At 39.5% G+C, this 20265-nt stretch overlaps 1 protein-coding gene across 1 annotated transcript; it reads left to right on the plus strand.

Moving 5' to 3' along the window:
- The first annotated feature begins 1981 nt into the window (after positions 1–1981).
- Positions 1982–20232, plus strand: BPHL (biphenyl hydrolase like). The gene is made up of 7 exons (XM_069808992.1): positions 1982–2133; positions 5291–5394; positions 7966–8132; positions 12172–12325; positions 14659–14790; positions 17411–17534; positions 20008–20232. The coding sequence occupies exons 1-7, from the start codon at positions 2030–2032 to the stop codon at positions 20093–20095; spliced, it is 873 nt and encodes a 290-aa protein (XP_069665093.1). The 5' UTR covers positions 1982–2029; the 3' UTR covers positions 20096–20232.
- The last annotated feature ends 33 nt before the right edge of the window (positions 20233–20265 follow it).

Genomic DNA, 20265 nt, shown 5'->3' on the forward strand with positions numbered 1-20265 from the left:
TTTTCTACCTCTTCTCTCCCCCTACATTGTGTGATGAACCCTTTCTACCTTATCCCTCAGTTCTTCAGCACAGGTTCTGGGAAGTTGTTACATCTCCTTCAACCATAGTATGCAGAGGATATGTAGGAAGATTAGATTGAAAGTCATTTTACCATCAGTGAAATCAAATACAAGTTTGAGACTTTTCCATCTGAAGCCCATAGTGATACATGAGATACATGCCCCTTTTGATCTGTGGGAATTGCAGAATCCAGAAAAAAATCAGTTCGTGTAGCAGAAGACCAAGCTACCTCTTTTTCCTGAACATAGAATAGTCAGCCGTCACCTCCAGTCATTCTCCACGAGAAAGAAATGTAGGCTGTGACACTCACAACAAAGATGAGCCTCTGAAAGTGGTCTAAGAGGCAAGGAAACTGTAGGGGCTTGTAGATGTCACTGGGCAAGAGTGAAGGCAGCTTGTCCTGATGATGGATTGCTTGTAATTAGCCATACTAAAGACCTTAATCTTAAATAGTTTGATCTGCTCAGGCGATAAACTGAACCAGTATGCTCACAGTTGAGTTAATCTCTTTATGCACTGGGATTTGTTATGACTGTCATTCACCTCTAAGACTTGTCAGTCCCATACAAACAAATGGCAATGGAGTGGGAAGGCTGACAACTATTCACTCTTGGGGCAGTCACTGAGCTCCTGCTGGGCTGGAGTTAATACATAACACTGACCTGTCTTGAGGAAATCCCTCTCATCCAGGCAGGAGACCTTGTTTCCTAGGTCTGTTTCAAGCCTGGTACCAGCTCTACAGCTTTCTTCTATTTTTCCTCACTACCTTCACAGCCTTCTCCACCATTGCCCTGGCTGGCTGTGACTCAGGCTGGTCATTCTCCTCCACACCTGGAAAGCAGACACCCAGGAAAGCAGTCAGTCTCCTTGGTGCTTCATGAGCAACCTGGGAGGAGGTTCAGAGGAAAGTGCAACCAAGTGCGGGGATGAACAAAGGTAGTCAGGCCACTTCAGAAGTGGCTGACCCCGAGTAGTGTGGGCACTTGCCAGGCCAAAGCCCTTGGCCAGGGGATGCATGCTTTCACCACCAGCAGTCACTACAAACAACGTTGATGAGGCAAAGTTAATGATTCCTGCCAAAGGCCTGGGGTCAGCATGCTGAAGACATCACCTTGGGGAAGCTGCATTCCCTCACCGTCCCAACTGCTCCAGCTGCGCAGGGAACTTTTCTCTAAGCAGACCTGGAGTCACGGATGACCACCAAGTCTTCTGTTTTCTCACAGTCCATGGAGATTCTCGCATCATGGGCAGAGCTGAAGGTGCAGCTCACGACTTGGTCCCTTGTATCTCCCAGGGCAGGATCTTCACCCCCTGCCGACGCCTCAGGCAGAGCTGTGTCGAGGTGGGCCTCTGCGTCCCACAGAGGATGGAGGTGCTCACGGTGCCTTACTCCCAGACCCAGCTGCCGGTGCAGCTGACCCCCTGCCGCAGGGCTGGGCTCTGCATTCCTCTCCTGAGGCGGCAGGAAAGGGCAGGGCCCTGAGGAGAGCCCCCACCCTCAAGCGGAGGCAGCGCCTACCCCTTCTGGGGGTCGCGGGTGGGATCAGGGATCACACTGCGTGTGGGGAGGACAGACGGACGACACCCGCCCCGCAGCTCCCTCACACGGGGCGGGAGCCGCCCTCCCTCACGCGCCGCTCCCGCCTCGGGGTGACCGTTCACCCCCGCCGGGGGGGGCGGGGCGCCAGAGCCGAGGCGCCAATCCCTCCCCTCAGCACCGCCCTAGCCCTGAGTGACACCGGCGGCCACCAATCATCAGAGCGCGGGCAGCGAATGGGCTGTCCCCGCCGGTCGCCCTCCCTCCTTGCCTCACGGGGAACGGCCATTCTCCAGCGCCCCGAGGGTGCCAAAACCGCCCAGTGCCCCGCTGGCTGCCTTCGGTCCCAGGGCACCCGCCCCCTCAGCGGGGCGACCGTAGTGCCCAGCGCAGCCCGGAGCTGACAGGGCAGGGCGACCTCGGTGGGCAAAATGGCTCGGTGGATCGCGGGCCGGGCTCTCCGGGCGCTGCTGCTGCTGCAGCAACCCGCCCGGGCCGCGCCGTTCACCCCCCGGGGACCGGCCGCTTCCTACGGGTAAAAACCACAGCCGCTTCCTTGCCCCCCTTCCCTTGCTCCCTCCGCCCGGGGCTTGCGGAAGGTGACATTTGACAGGCCCGGGTGGGTGTCGATGGTGGGGGGAGCGGAACGAACAAGGTGTTTTAGCAGAGGGGTGTAAGCTAGATTTGGGAGGGTGACGAGGTGGGGACGCCGGTCGTACCCTGAGGTGCCCGCTTCTGCCGTTAGGCGGGGAGGTTCGTCTCGCTTGGGAGGGAAGAGCCCTTTCCTCAACTGCTTTGCCTGCGCGGCAAGGAGTTGTACGAGCAAGGCCCCGCAGCCCCTTCCGTCAGTGTCTGTCACCCTCACCTCTGCCAGTCCGTTTTCCCCCCTGCAAGGCAGGACGTGCTGCTTGACCGCCCTGCTTCTCTGCCACCTGCGGATAAGGTGATTCCTGGAGGTCGCCTGGGTTGCAAAGAGAATACATATATGTAATGTACATAATACTGCTTATTCTGCAAATCCTACTAAGGAAAACAGACATAATACCTTTTCCCCCCCCCCCACACACAGATAAAGACTAGGTTGTATTGTAACACAGCTGGAACAGAAAGGTAGTTCCCAGGTTAAGCTGCACTCCCACAGAGTATGAGGTGAAGTGTGCCCTCCAGCAAGGCACGGTACAAGACCTGCCTACTCTGCATCTGTACTGTCTTGGTAAACATAGGCAGTATGTATCCAGTGCTTCTCAAAGAGCTATAAAACTTAACATTACTAACTCAGTTACAAACTAGTGGGGGTTTTTGTTTTAACATCGTTTCTGATTGTGCCAACCAATGGAAAATGCAGTCTTTATGAAAACTTGACAGAAGTGAAGTCATCATGCTGACAAGCATGCTGAAGTGATTTCAGACTCACAGAAACTTGGTGTGAGGAAGACCAAATCTGCCTTATGTGTAGGCAGGTCCAGTACAGTTTCTCAGCACATTAAAAAACCCAACTCCTTTGTTCATAGTCCAGAAAGTATTGAAAATACTTTCTTTGTGAAACTCCTGGATTCCATTGGACTTTACACTGAGGCACAATCCAAGAATAGAAAAGCATCACAAACTTAGCAAAATTCTCAAGCCCCTAATGTTAATAATTAATCCTAAAAAATGTGGAACTGTGTAAAAAAATCTAGCATCTGAATCAGGAAAGCAGAATATACAACCCTTGTCTATTAAAAGTACATGTTGGTAACCTTTTTTAAAAAAAGTTACAAGATGGTGATTATTTCTATTTTGTTAGGAACTAGAAATGTTTTTGGCAATTTATTAATCAGAAGCAAAAAACCCTCACAAATTTCTATTAAATTTAATAAGAGCAAGGTGCTCATCTGCTGTGGTGAGAACTATGATAAAATAACCTGTTGAAATGAATGACAAACCTAAAGATGGTATATCAAGAAAAAAAATAGAAATAATTTTCTTTTATAAATAGAAAAAAGCAAAAGTCAGATATTCAAAAAGGAGATAAGAAGGCCATCTGAATGCTACATTCAAAATTCAAGTTGCGAAGTATGTAGCCACATCAGGTGTGATATATAGACTTAAAGGAGGTTTAACATTACAGTCAAATTAATCACTTGAATCATGTTTGCATAACAATTCAGCAAAACTTGATGAAGTTATAATGACACAATGAGTTTCTTTTTTAATTGTATTCTTGCCGGAGATCTGCATTTGCACTCCAGTTCTCAGACTGGATCCGCACAGGTAGAAAGAGCTGATCCTATTCTGCACAGTCACAGGCACATATGCCATATTTAGGCATATGACATGATTGGTTATGTAGACTAAGATTTTATGTAAAATCCAAATGGCTTTGTGTTGAACAGGTTCTGTGGTTTAACTGCTGCCTGTGTATTGGGAACCTGAGTTTGCAAGCTATTATTCATTTTCATTTTCCTTAGGAGAAGGGTTTAAGTTTGTGGGATTTTATACCTTTAATCCACCATCTTAAACTCTATACGGGTGGGACTATGCTTACATGCTGTAAGTAGTTCAGAATTTATATGTTAAAATTGAATTTTTAATAAGTTGCACAGTGCATATCATGGAATAGAGATTATTGTTACATATAAGACTGGAGAACAGTATTTCTGTATGTGTGTGAAATTCACACTGATTGAATTCATAGGGCAAGAATATTCGATCTAGGTAAACTAAGAAGTGCAGAGAATGAGGCCATTAGGCAACCAAATGGCAATTTTTTTGTCGTATTATTATCTTTAAGTAAAATGAGATAGGTTGTTGAAAAGATGTCTTGCAACCATTAAGTCACAAATTTGCTTGGGAGAACAGATGTAATGGTTTATACTGTTAAGAAGTTACCTTCAATCTACGCTAGTTCTGCTTTCTCACTAGGTGTTTCTGTCTGGACATGGTATCTCAGATTACCTGTTTGCATTTACACATATGTCTTGCTTTGTACTGAAAGGTAATGTAGAGGTTTAAGGGTTGGGGTTGAGAGGTGGCCTATGCAGTTGGTTTCTATGAGACTTCTTTAGCGGATGGGGTTTTTTGATCATGTGGTATTTTCCAGTAAAGCATTATCTCTTGCTGAGATTGCACTGACAGATATATTATTATCACATTCTTATTCTCCACCCTCATCTCAGTGCAAGGTGGTTTTCATTGTAGACCCTCTGGTTCGTGAGGAACCGTAACAATAGATTGTGGTTTCTTTGGCAGGTGGAGAGGCTCAGTTTAGTAATAACAAGGTGAACACCAGCCATTTCAAAAGTTATGCTGTGACAGAATGAGGTTTCTCCTCTCTAATGTGTTTCTTTCAACACGTTTCTGTAGCCATGTAAAGCTGCTTTTATATTCCCCTTGTTGCGTAGTCAAGACTTTTTTTTCTCCCCCTTAAGTAATTTAACTACATTCGTGAAACCTAAAGCTGTTATACGTACAAAGCAGTCATATGTACAAATGCTACGTGGTGGTCAGAACTGAATACTTCTCTGCTCCTGACAAGTTTTTTATTTAGTCTTCTGTGCACCCGTGAAAGGCAAGTGACCCATTTAAATCTCACTGTATTGTTGTTAATATCTAGAAAAAGTAATGATTCTATATTCCTTGAATGACCATGTAGTAATGAGAATTAACTGTCTGAAAGTTTCCCTTTTTTTCTTCCCTTCCCCCATCTGTAGTACTTCAGTAACATCTGCCAAAATCCAAGTGAATGGAGTCCACCTGCATTATCAACAGACAGGAGAAGGAAGCCATGCAGTTCTTCTACTTCCTGGAATGCTAGGTGTGGAGATTTTGTCTTATCTTTGTAGAGCAACCACCTCTTTCACCATCCGGTCTCAAGCTAGAATGCACAAAACTATTTTGTAACATGTTCAACACCTGATTATGGAGCATTGCCATTTAAAAAATTGCTACGCATACAACAGATAGGAAAAGGCAGAGCTATTGCAATGAATTAACAGTTTTTAAAGATTTCATTTATCTCACCAGGCACCTTTTATACAATGTCTTGACTTGTGTAACAGTCACTCGCACTTTTGGATTTAACTATGCAAAGGCGGTGTCCAGCACAGGTGGCAAATAGCTACACAAGGTGCAGAATAACAGGGCGGGTGGGAAATCAGGTCAGCTATATTTGTTACACAGACTGAATTATGCATTCCTTTTTAGAAACTAGATGCATTCCAATCGAATTAATAGACATAAGGCAGCACTTGCAGTTTATTATCATAGTGGAAAAGGCACAGTTGAGACTTGCTTTTTGCTTAAAAATGTATTTTCATGTTTTGGTTATTCAGGGCAATATCATTAAGATTCTCAATGGCTTTCTGACATGGACAACAGGTTCTGCTAGCTAAGTGGTATCTGTCCATTGAGACCACTGCTTTTGATAACAACCTTTTAAAATTAACACAGGCTTTTTTTCCTGGGTTCTTGCAGCTCTAAAGAGCCAATCAGACTTACCAGCAGTTCATGGCAGGCTGTCAGTAGGACCGTTACTGTGCTCAGAGCTGGGCTCATGCTTAACTGAATTGCTGGATCAAGATGCTAGAATGACAAGAACTGAAGAGCAGGAAACATTTGTTCTTCTTGGCAGGAACATTTTCAACTCTTCATGGAGTGGTTCTTTCTTTCAAAGACTCCTCAAGGGGAGGGTGGAAAAAAGTTAATGCTAGGGGCGCTTTAGTAGTCATATGTTTTAACCTCTTCATTTTAAACAGCTTTGGAAACTAGCAATCCTGTTGCCAATGCTAACTCTTTAAATAGAAATAATATATTTCTTCAGTTGTGAGTAATATTATCATTATTATTATTAGGTGTACATTGCTATTGTCCAGTTAGCATTATTACAAACAGTAAGTTAGGCTTAGTATCTTTACCGTTATTAAGCTTACGGTTTAATATTTTGGGGCAACATGTGGGGGTGAGCTTTACACTCTGACTGTCACATACTTCTTCCCTTTGTACTGATACTAAGTTTTCAATACTATTTTATACTACTTACTATATTAACAGAATAATAAGTGTGCTGTGGCAACAAGATAAGTGCTTTTAGGTCAACAGAATTAATTAGTCTCTATACTATTTGTAAACTATATTAAAAGTGATGTTTCTCTAAAAAAATACTAAGAAAACACAGCATTCAGATATGCTTACAGTCTTGTGTATTTTTTAAGTTACAAAAAATATAGTATAATAAGCACGTGCATGATAGTGCAGAGGTTGATACAAAGCCTATTTAACAGTATGTGATTAATATTAATCAGGTTGCACTGGTATTTTTCAAACAACCTGATAGTTTATTTCTGACTAGCTATTAATTGGTGTTGCAAGAGAGAAGAGATCATGTCAGGCTGTAGTCAGCTCATCACAGCATGCTATATACAGCCTCTTTTATCATTTAGACCAGTTGATGGTATAGGAGGAGGTATCTGAGGACATATTTCAGAAAAAATCTTAAATGCCCTTAAATGGCCTTTTTAATATAATGATGGATAGCCAATTTTATATTTGGGTTACATCATTTGAATATATTAGATCTGAACAGGTTTTAATCAAGTAGCATGTGATACTGTTACCACATGACCATAATGCTAATAAGAAATAAATTGCAGTCTTACCTTCATGCTAGGTGTTCATAGATAGTTTAGTGCAATAGACTGGAATACTTCATTTTTTAATCCTTTGAAGGTCTGAGCCATCAATAAAGGAAACCATTCTGCATCCGATAAATGGCTGTATTTGGCTTATTTTGATAAAATATATATTAGAAAAATCAAAAGTTACAGTTTTATGCTTTTGTGTCACCATTGTCTCCTCAGGCAATGAAGTATTTAAAGCTTAGCTTTAAGCACCAATATCCTCATAGAAGTGTTTTATTGAATAAGAACCACTGTCTCGCACAGTGCTTTTCACCTACAAATTTGTAGCCAGAGCCAGTATATGCCTCCCCTTTCAGTTTCACCTGTGCTGTCCAGATAAACAGCAATGACCATGCTAGTGCTTTAAATCTGTTAAAGATAATTCCCTACCCAGGTACCTCAGTTTAAGATTCTGTATTAAAGCGTTTTTGTAGAGCACAGTTTTTTATAAGCTTACATACCTGCCAGAAATGGCTTGCTCTGAGTGTATTGCAGATAGTTCTAAAGATTTTTATTGTGCTACTTCCTGTCTGAGAGTTGCAATAGTTAGTTACAATGGTTAGTTATGATTAGAGATGAAGTGTACTTCAGCTGATGGATAATCTTTCTTTCAGAATTAAGATACAAGTTTCTGCGGGTTTCCATTTAGAGTATGTATACTGTGTATGTATTATGGTGGTTACTATAATTGAAAAATGATGATGTTTCAGGGAGTGGTCAAACTGATTTTGGACCACAGCTTAAGTCTATGAATAAGCAACTTTTCACAATTGTTGCTTGGGATCCTCGGGGATATGGACAGTCCATTCCTCCATCTCGAGACTTTCCTCCAGATTTCTTTGAGAGGGATGCAAAAGATGCTGTGGATCTTATGCAGGTAAATCTATTCTGAGATATTTATTATTTTATATATATATTTTAAAGCTGTTTTCCTTAAATTTTGAGAAGGAAGAAGAGTGCTGTTAAGCAGGTTGTTTCCAGCAAACAGCAAGTTATGCAAAAGAGCATACAAATGAAAGCTTAAAACTGACCAGATGCACTATTCTGGAAAATATTTTCTTCTTCCATCTCTTCTGCAATATACATAGAGGTTCAGCAGTTGGAATAAAAACATATGCTTTATAATTAATCCTAAGACCCTGCCCTAAGAGATTTGCAGCCAAGAACCATGTAAGTTTAGGTAAAGTGTATATAAAACACGAAGTCTATGCTAAGTGGTTTAACTGAAGGGATTAGAGTAGTGAAAGGCTCTTAGAAAATTTTCTGGCTAATAGAATCTTGGCATTTTGCCTTGAGCAGCCCATTTCAAGAAACACTTGATTCTAAAAATTAACTTGAAGCTTTGCATTTTGCAGCATAATACTGAACTAATTTTTGTGGGAAATCGAAGGGTTCCTGTGATCATACCAGATCTTAATAACTAATACAGCTATTGTGACTATAAAGAATGTGACTTAAAGCTGTTATTACTTAAACCATCTTGCAGATTTTTTTATTTCAAATCTGTTTTTCTGTGTTCCTCTCCTATTCTGTCCTGTAAGTGCTAACACTATTTTCTGGTTTAGTTTTAACTAATATTTTGGCTTCGTTATATTAAGCTATACAGTCTCTTTGGCCATGTTAAGAAAGTTGGCAGAACATTAAAATTCCAAAAATATGAGACAAGATTCAGACAGTCAATCCAACTGTATTTCTGTAATAAACAGTAACCTTGCAGAAATCCATCTGAAACTGGAAATGCAGCCTTCATGGAGTATTCTGCGTAGAGAAACAAAATAAGTCTGACAGCAGAATCAGAATTAAGACACGGTTTTGCCCTCTAACCATAAAAGCAATCTCTCTGCACCATAAATCACCAATTTCTTCTGCTATGCTAACAAAGAAAATAAAGATGCTGCCACAGATAGGTGACAAACTTTAAGTCTAAATGTTTGTAACCCCCTTTCCTGTCTCTGTTCAAATACTAATGAATGCAAAATAAAAAACAGACCTGTCCCCAAAGAGTATATAACCATGTAGCTTCCAGTCAAGCAGGACAGCAGCCTACCAATTTCTAAAGATGTCAAAACAAATGAGACATAACATCCTGGTTTTTTGAAGATGTTTATGGATATAAACATATAACAAGTTATTAAAATCTTTCCAAGCATGGGTAACTTGCTTCTATTTTAGCATAACAAAAAAGATAGCACAAATCCCAAGGAATCATCCCAACTAGGATTTCTAGAATAAAACAAAGTCGTAACTCCTGCAGAGGGCTTTGTAATGATGTATGGTTTACATACATCATCTGGCCTACAGTCAGCCAAAAAAACCATCCGTATAGGTGAGCCTTCAGAACCTTTATTCTAGGCTTCTTCAGATTCTGGTGTCTCTGCTGGAGCTGTGAGTGCTGCAAGGTTTCTGTGAAATAACAAAAGCTGAAATTCTGCAGAGTATTTAGCACCTTGATGCAGATGACATTGCTCTGTATCATCGTATGTGTTCTGTGAGGGAGTTTGCTTGAAATAAAAGGAGTGTAACGCAAATAAGTCCACTTTGCTGCACTCCTTCTCTATGTCTAATGCTAGCAAAGGCAAATAGCATTAAAACAATCATTATGGAAATAATTAGTGTTGATATTTAAGAGGTTCTTCCTCTTCAGAGCTACTGTCCTAGCAAAAGGATGAGCTTGGGCTTCTTCAAGTTTTAGTAGATCAAATGCCACCCTTACTTGTGATACACTCCCTGTGATCCAATTAAAGTACACAGTGCAGAGTGCTGTTGTATTGCAACTCACTGTTCGAAGTTACTTCTGTCACAGCATTACGTAATCATTTGATCGCATTTCACATAGGCCTGGATGGAGGAGGTGATTTCAAAAGACATTTATTTCATTTACAGGGTAAAGCCAGCACAAAATCACCCACAGAATTGAGCTGTGCAACCAGCTCTCAGGTTATTGCCAATGTTAGGTAGAGGCCTGTACTGTAAGTAGTTCAAGATTAAAGCAAGCAAACACACATATAATTTCCAACATATCTGTTACATCACATTGGTTTTTGGAAGGCTGCAAAGGATAGATTAAATTCCTTCTGCTGGAAAGGCATCCTGAGACAACCCGAAGAATGCATCAAGATAATGGCTAGTAAACAAGAGGAATACTAGAGGCAAACAGATCTCAGCTGAAGCACTGGCAAATAACCTGGCATGAAGAACAAAAATTTTAATCAGCTATTCCACCCATCAGCCGACTTTGAGATCCGTTATTTGCTATTGGCAGTAGGAGAACAGCAGCAACAGCAACAGCAAAAACTTAAGCTTTACAAGCACTGCTGCCAATTCCTGAAACTTGCCAAGTAACATCAGTAACCCTTCAGTAGCACGATACTGAAAGTTGGTCACAGATAACTACTTTTTCAGCAGGCCAGGGCCAACTTGTGATCAGCTGCTAAAATTCAAGGATCTCTTTTCTTGCTGTCAGGTCTTACTTTACATGTCCTTTTCTTTCCCCTACCTTATTTCTTTTCTGTTCAGTAATCATAGCTTAGCAGAGTGAAATCTAATACTGAGCAACACTACGGTAAGCCTAATACCAAGGAAGAAGCCAAAACCAGAAAAGCCTTATAGTGACAGAAGTTTGCTAGGCATCAAGCTGACCGATAAAGTTATGCCTCACTTGAGCATCCAGTTTACAAGCAGACTAGAAACTACATTTTCTCTCTCTGTAGTTGTTTCCCTCATTGCCTGCATTTTTGCTTTCTTCTGTCCAAAGAAAGCACGCCTGGACTTCTAACAACAAAACACCAAGCACCAAAACACCTCATTCAACTAACTTGATCTTTTTCCTCCAAAAGTATAATATCTTCCTTAATCACATCTAAAAGGCTGTAATTTCTGGGAAAAAAACCAAACCAAACCAACCCCCCTTTGAAACCTTTATGTTTGTTTGCAAAAGATTTCACAAGTGGAGGCTTCTATACGGAACGCTGCAAATACTGCTTATCCATTGAATATCATCCCTGTACAACCTTCAGGTGCGTTTGCTGCTGAGTGCCTTTACCTTCCCCACCCTTTGCCCACTGAACATAATACATACAAAATCCTCTCTCCTGTCCCTGCCGGTACCCTGTACCATAGACTGTGGTATATGAGGAAACAAGAGTTTCAAATTCTAGTGGAAAGCATTGTACAAGTCAGAATAAATTAAGGTCTTGGTTGTCATATTTTTTTGCCCTGAGCTTTCCTTTTCGAGAAGGAGGAATTTCATTATTAGTGTTCTGAATTGCAATTCACCATGAAGTAACATTTAAAATGTACACTTAAAAGCTTCAGAAAATGTGAATTAAGCACTGAAATTTGATGCAATCCTGTAGCAAATACTTTAAGCATTTTTTGGTTGTTAGAGCGGATTATTATTTTTTTTTAGATCAGCTAGCATCAGTAAATTAGATCACTGGGTTCCATTTTTCAAGTCTTAAACATCTCTTTTTTCTTAAGTTCATCCTGGTATTGGATTACCTACCATCCCACGCTGTGATAGTCTTTACCAACACTATACCAAGAGAATCCACAGATTCTTGATATCATCAGGCTCTCTGAAAAGGTCTTTACTCTCCATTGTAAATAAACATTTCTTAATTCCAAGAGGGCTTTTTTAAATGCAGCAATAATCTAATATGGCTACTGCCTGTTTCATTAAATAGCTGTAGAAAATTGGAAGGGCAGGTACAATTTCTTGTTTTCTAAATATTTGACCTTTTCTTAAGTATTTTTACATATAGCAGGAAAATTATATTTTCTAATTATGAAAGCTAACCATAGTTCAACTATGTAGTGTTGTGTCTAAATCTGTACTGTTAGTCTTCAAGAAATATTTCATATTTGCTTGTAAAACCAGCTGATGATTTGCATATAACTTTCTTGTACAAATCAAGGCACTGAAATTTAAGAAGTTCTCTTTGCTGGGGTGGAGTGATGGTGGAATTACAGCACTCATCGCAGCCGCAAAATATCCAACTCTTATCCACAAGTTGGTTGTCTGGGGAGCAAATGCCAGCGTTACTCAGGAGGATGTGAGAATTTATAATGGTATGTACAAACTGAATATCATATCCTAACTTCTTGACCTAAGGATCTTAGTCATGTAACAGCTAAGTGGAAACAGAGTTGAGGACACAACAAACCTAAAGGAAAAGGACACAAAATTCACCAAGTTGCTAAGTAGAAGGATAGATTAAAGTCATAGTGAGAAGCTCCCTAACAATTATTCCGAGGGTAATATAATGGAATTTTTAAAAAGTCCTTACGAACAGCTGACGAAAAGCGTAAGTTATAATAGCTTATCAGTAGTTTTCAGAAAGTAAAATTTTTGTTGCTGTAACAAGTTCCTAAAAATAAATTGCAAATACTACTACTGATCCCAGGCTTGATTTCCTTTCTCACATCCTGTGCAACCTTTAGACAAGGTCCACAGAAAAATCACTGGGCTAGCATGTAACAAATTTTATCTTTAGGGCCCTTATAATACATAGGCAGTAAGAAAACAAGCTCATAACTTACCATTTGTGTTCAGGAAGCAAATGAATCATTCAAGTAAATGTCCCAGGATGCCTTTCTAATTTGCTTTCCTTAAAGTTAATTGCTGTGGTTACAAAACCTTTGCAAAGTAAAGAAATGTGGGATTTCTGTTCCTTATTCCGCTCACATGAAATAGAATCTGGCCATTTGTCACTGAAAGGAAAATAGCAAAAAATGCTGTTGAACTCATAAAGAGACCTTATTTCCTCTTGATTTAAAAGAGTTAACCATACAGGCTCTCAGCAAACGTAACCCAGTATAGCTTCATTTAAGTGATTGGAGTTTGATTTATACCAGCTATGAAATCTGTCTCTCTTCAGCTAAATAACAAGTGTATGTACTGCACATGTGTACTTACCTCACCTATACTAAAGCACTTTCATTGGTGGTGGTAGTAGTAGTATATTTTTTAGTTCAGTAAGCAAAATGTTTTTTACGTCTGTGAAAGTGCTGCTTTATTTCTTTACATGTTTTTATATGTATGAAGTTTTTATTATATAATTATGAAATGCATGTCAGTTAATATCAGCCAACAGGCTAAAATGTAAAAAAAAAAAAAAAAAAGAAAAAAGAAAAAAAAGAAGTTACTTTAAACAGAGCACCTACAGGAATGCCAACCTTTGGCCTCTTCATGGACTAGTGATTTCAACATCTCTCTCTGGGTGATGGAGCTCAGAGAGAAGCAGTGCAAGCCGCCTACAACTGGTTCATCAGTGAATCTCAGCTGCAGTAGAGGGTTTGGTAAGAGAGAAAGGTGTTTATTGGGTATCTATACCCTTTCAACATTGGCTTCACCTCCCCCCCTTTTTCAATTAAGGCCAGCCACAAGGATAAAACAGTAGATTCTATAAGGGAAACAGCTGTTCAGTAACAGCTAGTCTGGGGTGAGCAAACTCATTTCCAATCAGATGCTGTTATAAAACACTTTCAGTCTCTGCTACCTTGTTCATTTGGCTGGACAAGTTCTGTTTGTTAATTAACACCTCACTCCTTTCTTCCCTTAATTCCCATTTGAAACCAATTAAAAGCTTTGCTAGTGGCATGTATTGCTGTTTGATGATTCAGTACTTTTCAGGTCTCTTTCAGGCTCTCTGCTATGCCAATATTGTTTTGCGCTTTATCAATACAAAGCTGTACAGCTGAAATATAGATTAGTGAAAGTCACCCTTGTGGATATCTGGTTTTTGAAAATTTTAGGGGAAGAAAAATAGTAAATCTGATAAATAAGTAACTAGAATGTCAGATTATTTGTACAGCTTTAGCCAGCCTGCCATGAGTCACAGTACTCTACTAAGTAGAGTCGCTTGTTTTTCTGTAAGACTATGGCAAATGTACCATGATGTCAGCCTGCTGGAATGCCTTAGTAAGAGCTTCCTTCCTCAGAATATTGGTAGGAACCACGGAAGAACTTCCATCCATGAGCCAAAGCAAAAGGCTGAAGGTTATAAAAAAAGACTTGCCAGCTCTGGCACACTGTTATAAAACAGTCCCCTTTTTATACACAAGGTACCTCCCTGAGCTCCTCTTCTGCAAGCCCTCCAAAAAGAAACATCAGAAGTTTTAGGACTGAGTCCTTTGATTATAATTTTTTTTCTGTTGTTCCTTGTGACCATAATAACAAGATGGTCTTCTGCAACTCAGAAAGACCCAGCAGAGATCGTAAAACTACCTTTATTATACCCTTTTGATACTATGAATTATTTAAAACTATTCAGTGCAGTTTAAAGATTGAAATACACATCCGTGGTCTGGTTTGAAAACTTACTCATATTAGGTGTTGATAGTACTGGGTTACATCTTGTTGCTAAAAAGGACTTAACATGTTTCAATGTTACTTTACGTAGGCATCCGAGATGTCTCAAAATGGAGTGAAAAGGTCAAGAAACCACTGGAAGAGATGTATGGACATGACTACTTTGCAAAAACCTGTAAGGCTTGGGTAGATGGAATATGTCACTTTGCTGAAAAATCAGATGGTAAGGCTTTTACAATGTTAAACTGAAGCAATTATAGTAGCAGACAGTTCTGGATAAAAATCTTACAGTACTGCTAGCAGCCAGAAAAGAATGGACTCTGCATATGGCATTAAAAGCTGGGTCTGACTCACACTCATGAATAAAGCAATTACTTTGTAGATGGTTCACAGAACCAGCAAGGTACAGGAGGAAAACACATTTAGGGGAAGCATTAGCTGATGAGTCTCTCCTCTTGTTCCACCACAAAACTACATTATTAAATCATTGCTTTTGTGCAGACTGAACAGGAGGGATTCTGCTCAATCTTTTTTCTCCTCTCCTCTCTGTGTCAAAGGATTACCTCTTTGTGACATTGTTAAGATATCCCAAAAGTAAGGCATGTTCATTCCAGTTTCTGCAAACAGGAGCTGAAGCACTGTTTCAAACCTAGTAGCATATGAGTTAAAAAAGAAGGAAGTTCGGATTTTGAGAACTCAGAATTAACAAAACACATTAAAAACCCACTATTGACACAGCTTAGGTACTTAAAAATCCAAAAAGAATAGTTAAACTAGACAATATAATTATTAAATGTTTAGCTCTGAAGATTTCTGCAATTACTCTACACAGACTTTTGCAGCCAAGGATACCATGAATAATAATCTGCAGTTCTGTTTTAATTCAGAGGAAAATTGCTTTTAATTTGCCTAAAGCAGAAATACATAATACATAAAACAAGGAGCCTGTAATTCTCTTATACACATTTTCATGTAGCTCTCATAATGAAAGACAGGAGGTGACATACATTAACGGGCAGCAGGTACTACAAGGAGAACATTCCTTCATTTCATATTTTTTCCATAAAGTTTTGCACAGGATCAGCAACATGGTACTAGAATTTCTCCCAGTGGAATGATGTAACAAATTATGGTCTGATTTTATTTTACTCTTTCTAGAACACATTTCCTTGAAACTAGTTTATTCTTAAGTCCAAAGCCCAGGCTGGTGAAACTCTGTCTGTGACATCCTTTCACTGCCTGCACATGCCTCAGACACTATGAGATGGAGTGACTGTGAAAAAGACACCTGGAGACACGTAACAAGGAGCTGAATTACCTAGATGCTGTAACTGGGTCAGATATTGGGAGAAGCCTAATGTTTGCTAAAAAAGATGAGCAACCATCAGACTGCAGGTTTCTTCCAGGCATAGCTTGGGGAGGGTAACTTGGACTGCAGGCAGGCCTCCTTGGAATTAAAGTTAAGATGCACTGCACAAAAGGTGCAGATATGGCAAATACAAGAAAAGGGGTTAATAAAACCTGTCAGAGATAAAAGGAGGACAGCAAAGCCTTTGCTGGTCAAAAACTCAACTCAAGCGCTTTTTAAGAAATAGACTATTTGCCCTAAATGGGACAGCTTTTAGTGTGAAATGCCATAACAAGTGAACTTTTAGAAGGTGCCAATATTTAATGAAACTGAAGAAGTTGCATAAAGCTGCAAAATTCAAGATTCTTCTTGCTGTTCTGTGTTTTTGGAGTAAATATAATCTAGTGGTTATAGTGCAATACAGTTTTAGGACTGGAAACTAGGAAATAATAGCTTGACTGCCAGTTACATCCTTAGGTAAATAGTCTAAATTTACTTGTTACTTGTTCTGAAAAACAGTCAACATTTGTGCAGGTGCTTGAGGACTATGGGTGAAATGTTCTAAATGAAAATATTTAACCAGTAGGAATGTAAACTAAGACTATATAAATAACCAAACAATTGGAAAAAAGCTCTGTGAAACAGCATATAACTTTAGAGCTAAGGAAAGCATGCGTATATGAACATTAACTGTATAGCTGTTGGTAGCTGCAAGGAGTCAACAACATAGGACAAAGTTATCTTAAAGATAAATGAAACATAAAACTCATCAAGTATGTTTTGCCCAAAGCTCCTTTTGCAAGAGCATGGGTAGGTAGGCAAAGAGTTTGAAAACTGGGTTACTAAGGGATGAGGAAAAAAGGGGGAAAAAAATTGTGGGGTGTTTAAGGAAAAGCATTAAAATTCCTTCTAGTGAGATTAAAGACTAGTAAGCATAAAATTATTCTTGAGGTTCTGTAAGATGAATGGGCAGGGAGAGTAACCTTTGAATAGTTTTAGTACAATTTGTATTAAATGGTTGTTCGTTGCAGACAGCGAAGGGTCTGGAAGGTGGAACTGGCATGAGTACAACCTAAGTTACTTGTTGGTAAAAGTAGCAAAGCTTGTAACCTGACAATTGATGTACCAAAATGTAGCATTAACATGAAGGCCATAAGACTCTAAGGCTGAAAAGAACAAAGCCAGGAAATAGATGTATGTATTTGCTTTGAACAGTCAAAGGGAGCCTGGGGGAAATGTGGGACAGAAGTATTTCATTCACTCTAGCCATTTGTGCTAGTATCCATTAATGAAGCAAATTTTGGTGAAGTAACATTCTGGAGAAAGAAATGTTAGTTATAGTCCTGATTACATAGTTCTGTAGATAAATTGCATGCTATCCAAAAGGAGAGGCAATAGCTAGAACCCAGTGGAGTTCATAGTCCTTTACAGAAGCTGTTATAGTGTTTCATACTATTTTAAAACAAAGTGTGACCTTCATTTATTTTCTCCCTAGGTAATATCTGTCAACAGTTGCTGCCAGATATTAAATGTCCCACATTTATAATTCATGGTGAGAAAGACCCTTTGGTTCCACAAGCTCATGCAGAATACATTCATAAGCACATCAAAGGCTCTCGGTAAGTTATATGATGGAGTATTTATAAACCATTGTTGAAGAAATGAAGCAGTTCAAACCCACAGTGTAAAAAGAAAAAAAAGCACTTAGACAAGTTGTCTCTGCCACAGAGCTATTATTCTAAACTTCCCTAGCAAATTACAGTCCAAACAGTGTAGATGGACCTTTCTTGTGATATAAAAAATATAATATTTTAATAAGCTTCTTCCTGAAGTCCTCCAAGAGAAACCAAGTAAGATCCCTTTCCTCTTTCCTAATATTTATCAAAACAAGGAAATTTCTTCTCTGTTTCTGTTATGGTCACTGCATTCCTTTTACTGCAAGAGACCTCATTTCTGTCCCATTCAGCAGAGCAGTGAACTTAGATGCTATGAACGAAGAGAGGTTCCCAGTTATTAGAGAGAAGCACAGGATACTGATGTTTGCTCTGCCTTGTTGAGGTGAACAACAACCTCAAAGATTTTGTTTTTTGAACTGTCCCATGAATTTTCAGTGTTTTTAAGAAAAGCAGAATGAGAAAAAAATATGTACCACTATACTCAGAGATACTACTTTATAAACAAGAAAAACCTCAAGGCACCATCTGCTTCATTTGAAAATTCCAGAAATGCTTCCTATAAAAAGCTGCAATTTCACCAGCTGAATTTTCTTCATAGACTTGCACACAAATTCAAGAGTTCTATTACTACTTAATAACAGACTGTGATAATTAACGCTGGAGAAAAGAATTAGAACAAACCCCATTTTTATGAATGCAGGGTGTAGGGAACTGTTTCATTGGTGTCATCTCTGTGAAAAATTGAGTGCTATATTTATCTCAAAGTCAGCCCCACTGTTCATAGAAATGCATTATGCCACAGGAAAGATGAGAATAAGAGACCTTCCTAACAATCACATTCAGGTGTTTTATCCCAAGTCTGCTAGTTAGTTACTTGCTTGGAACACCTATCATCCTGTTAGGTTCCACTAAGCTCTGAAGTGCTCCAGATGCAGACTAAGGCAAGTCATCACAAAAACTAGACAAGGATCTAATAGCTTCTCTTTAGAGACAAGCCAAAGAGAAAACACTGTTAGAAGTTGCTATCCAATAAAATATAAAATTATTTTTTTCCATGTCTCCATGCTGAAGTGCTCCCTTATATGTGTACTTATCAGAAAAGAAATCAGACTAATGGTGTTCTCAGAAATTAATACTTAGGTATGTGGTCCCCTTCTTCCCTTGCTGCACTGGAGATTATGTGTTCCATTGTGAAGCAGAAGGAAATCCTTAAGCTTAGCATATTTTCAGTAACACTTGCTTCTACTATGAGCTTTTCTTGCTTTGATTTTTACCTAGTAAGGTAGAAAAAGCTTTTGCTGATTGTAGTGCAGACACATTGCTTGTTTCTCTCATGGTAGAAGTGTGCCATCATTCTATATTTGCATGGTATGGCTAGAGTTAGGTAGCATTACAGTGACTTGACAGCAGTAGCTAATAGCATACACAGTGCTATAGGTTTGTGCATCTGTGTGCTGCTGGTCTTTGAAGAAACAGACTTAATGAAATTCAGACAGAACTGCTAGAAGAGCTGGGTATGTTCACACAGTATTGCTCTTTCCCACCCCCAAGACAAAACAGCACTTGTCACCACCAAAAGAAGATCCCCCTTGCTGTAGTGGCACTTGGATGACATGAAGGCAACACAGCAAAGTAACAGTCAAGATGGCTTTAGCGCTGTTGAAACTGCTTAGCATGTGGTAGGGTAAAATAATTTAAAGAATTTGCCACCCCCATATAAAGAAAAGAAGTGTTAGAAGTACATACCTGATGTGTGTGTTTTTGCAGATAGAAAGCAATGGCCAGTAGCACTTTAGGCTTGTCACACATCAGTATTACAAAGATTTAACCCTCTTCACAGATACTACTTCTAAGCTTTTATTATAGCTGAAGAAGTCCTGACTTCTGTTTTTACTTTAATGGATGAATGAACAACCAGTGTTAGCTTTGGATTGTCTTTTTACAGAAATATTAGATGAAGTTCAAACACTAATGAGTTCGGTTGGTGACATGAAATCTATATTTCTGTAGTGATCTCTTCAATTTGTTCACTGCCCAGCACAACCACTGTTCTCTGAAAGAGGCAGAGAGCTCAGGTACTTCACATACCTTCCAAAGATGCATCCTGCTTATACAAGTTTTAGAATCTCATCTTCTTGGCAGACCACCAGAAAGGTTCCTAGAAACTGGGTCTAGGACACAAAAAAAATTGTTTTAAGCTTAGTTTATCCTCCCCAAAGTCAGGCAAGTATTATGCTTGTTGCTTCAATTATTGCTGTGGTTGACATTCTGAACCACATACATAGGGACAGTACTTAAAAGTTACTTCAGTTCTGTACTTCAGTAACCAAGAGCAAGGAAAAGGCAATAAATATTTTAATTACATATGCTTGCAGAATAAAATGTATATTCAGTGTTTGATTATTTCTCTTTTAAGGTTGCTTCTAATGCCAGAAGGGAAGCATAATCTACACCTGCGTTTTGCAGAGGACTTCAACAGACAAGTGGAAGATTTCCTACACTGACTTAAACTGTAAAACAAGTTAGAGGTGTTTGTCCTTGTCTTGTTTATGAATTTCAGTTGGCTGTCCATTTTCATTCAATTTACAGGTAGGTTTGCATCCTGCAAGAAAAAACATGAAAGATATGCATGAGAAGCATACATTTTGAGAATATGTAAGCCTCAGTGGATCAG

The sequence above is a fragment of the Haliaeetus albicilla genome, chromosome 21, assembly GCF_947461875.1.
Source record: "Haliaeetus albicilla chromosome 21, bHalAlb1.1, whole genome shotgun sequence".
Classification (NCBI taxonomy): domain Eukaryota; kingdom Metazoa; phylum Chordata; class Aves; order Accipitriformes; family Accipitridae; genus Haliaeetus; species Haliaeetus albicilla.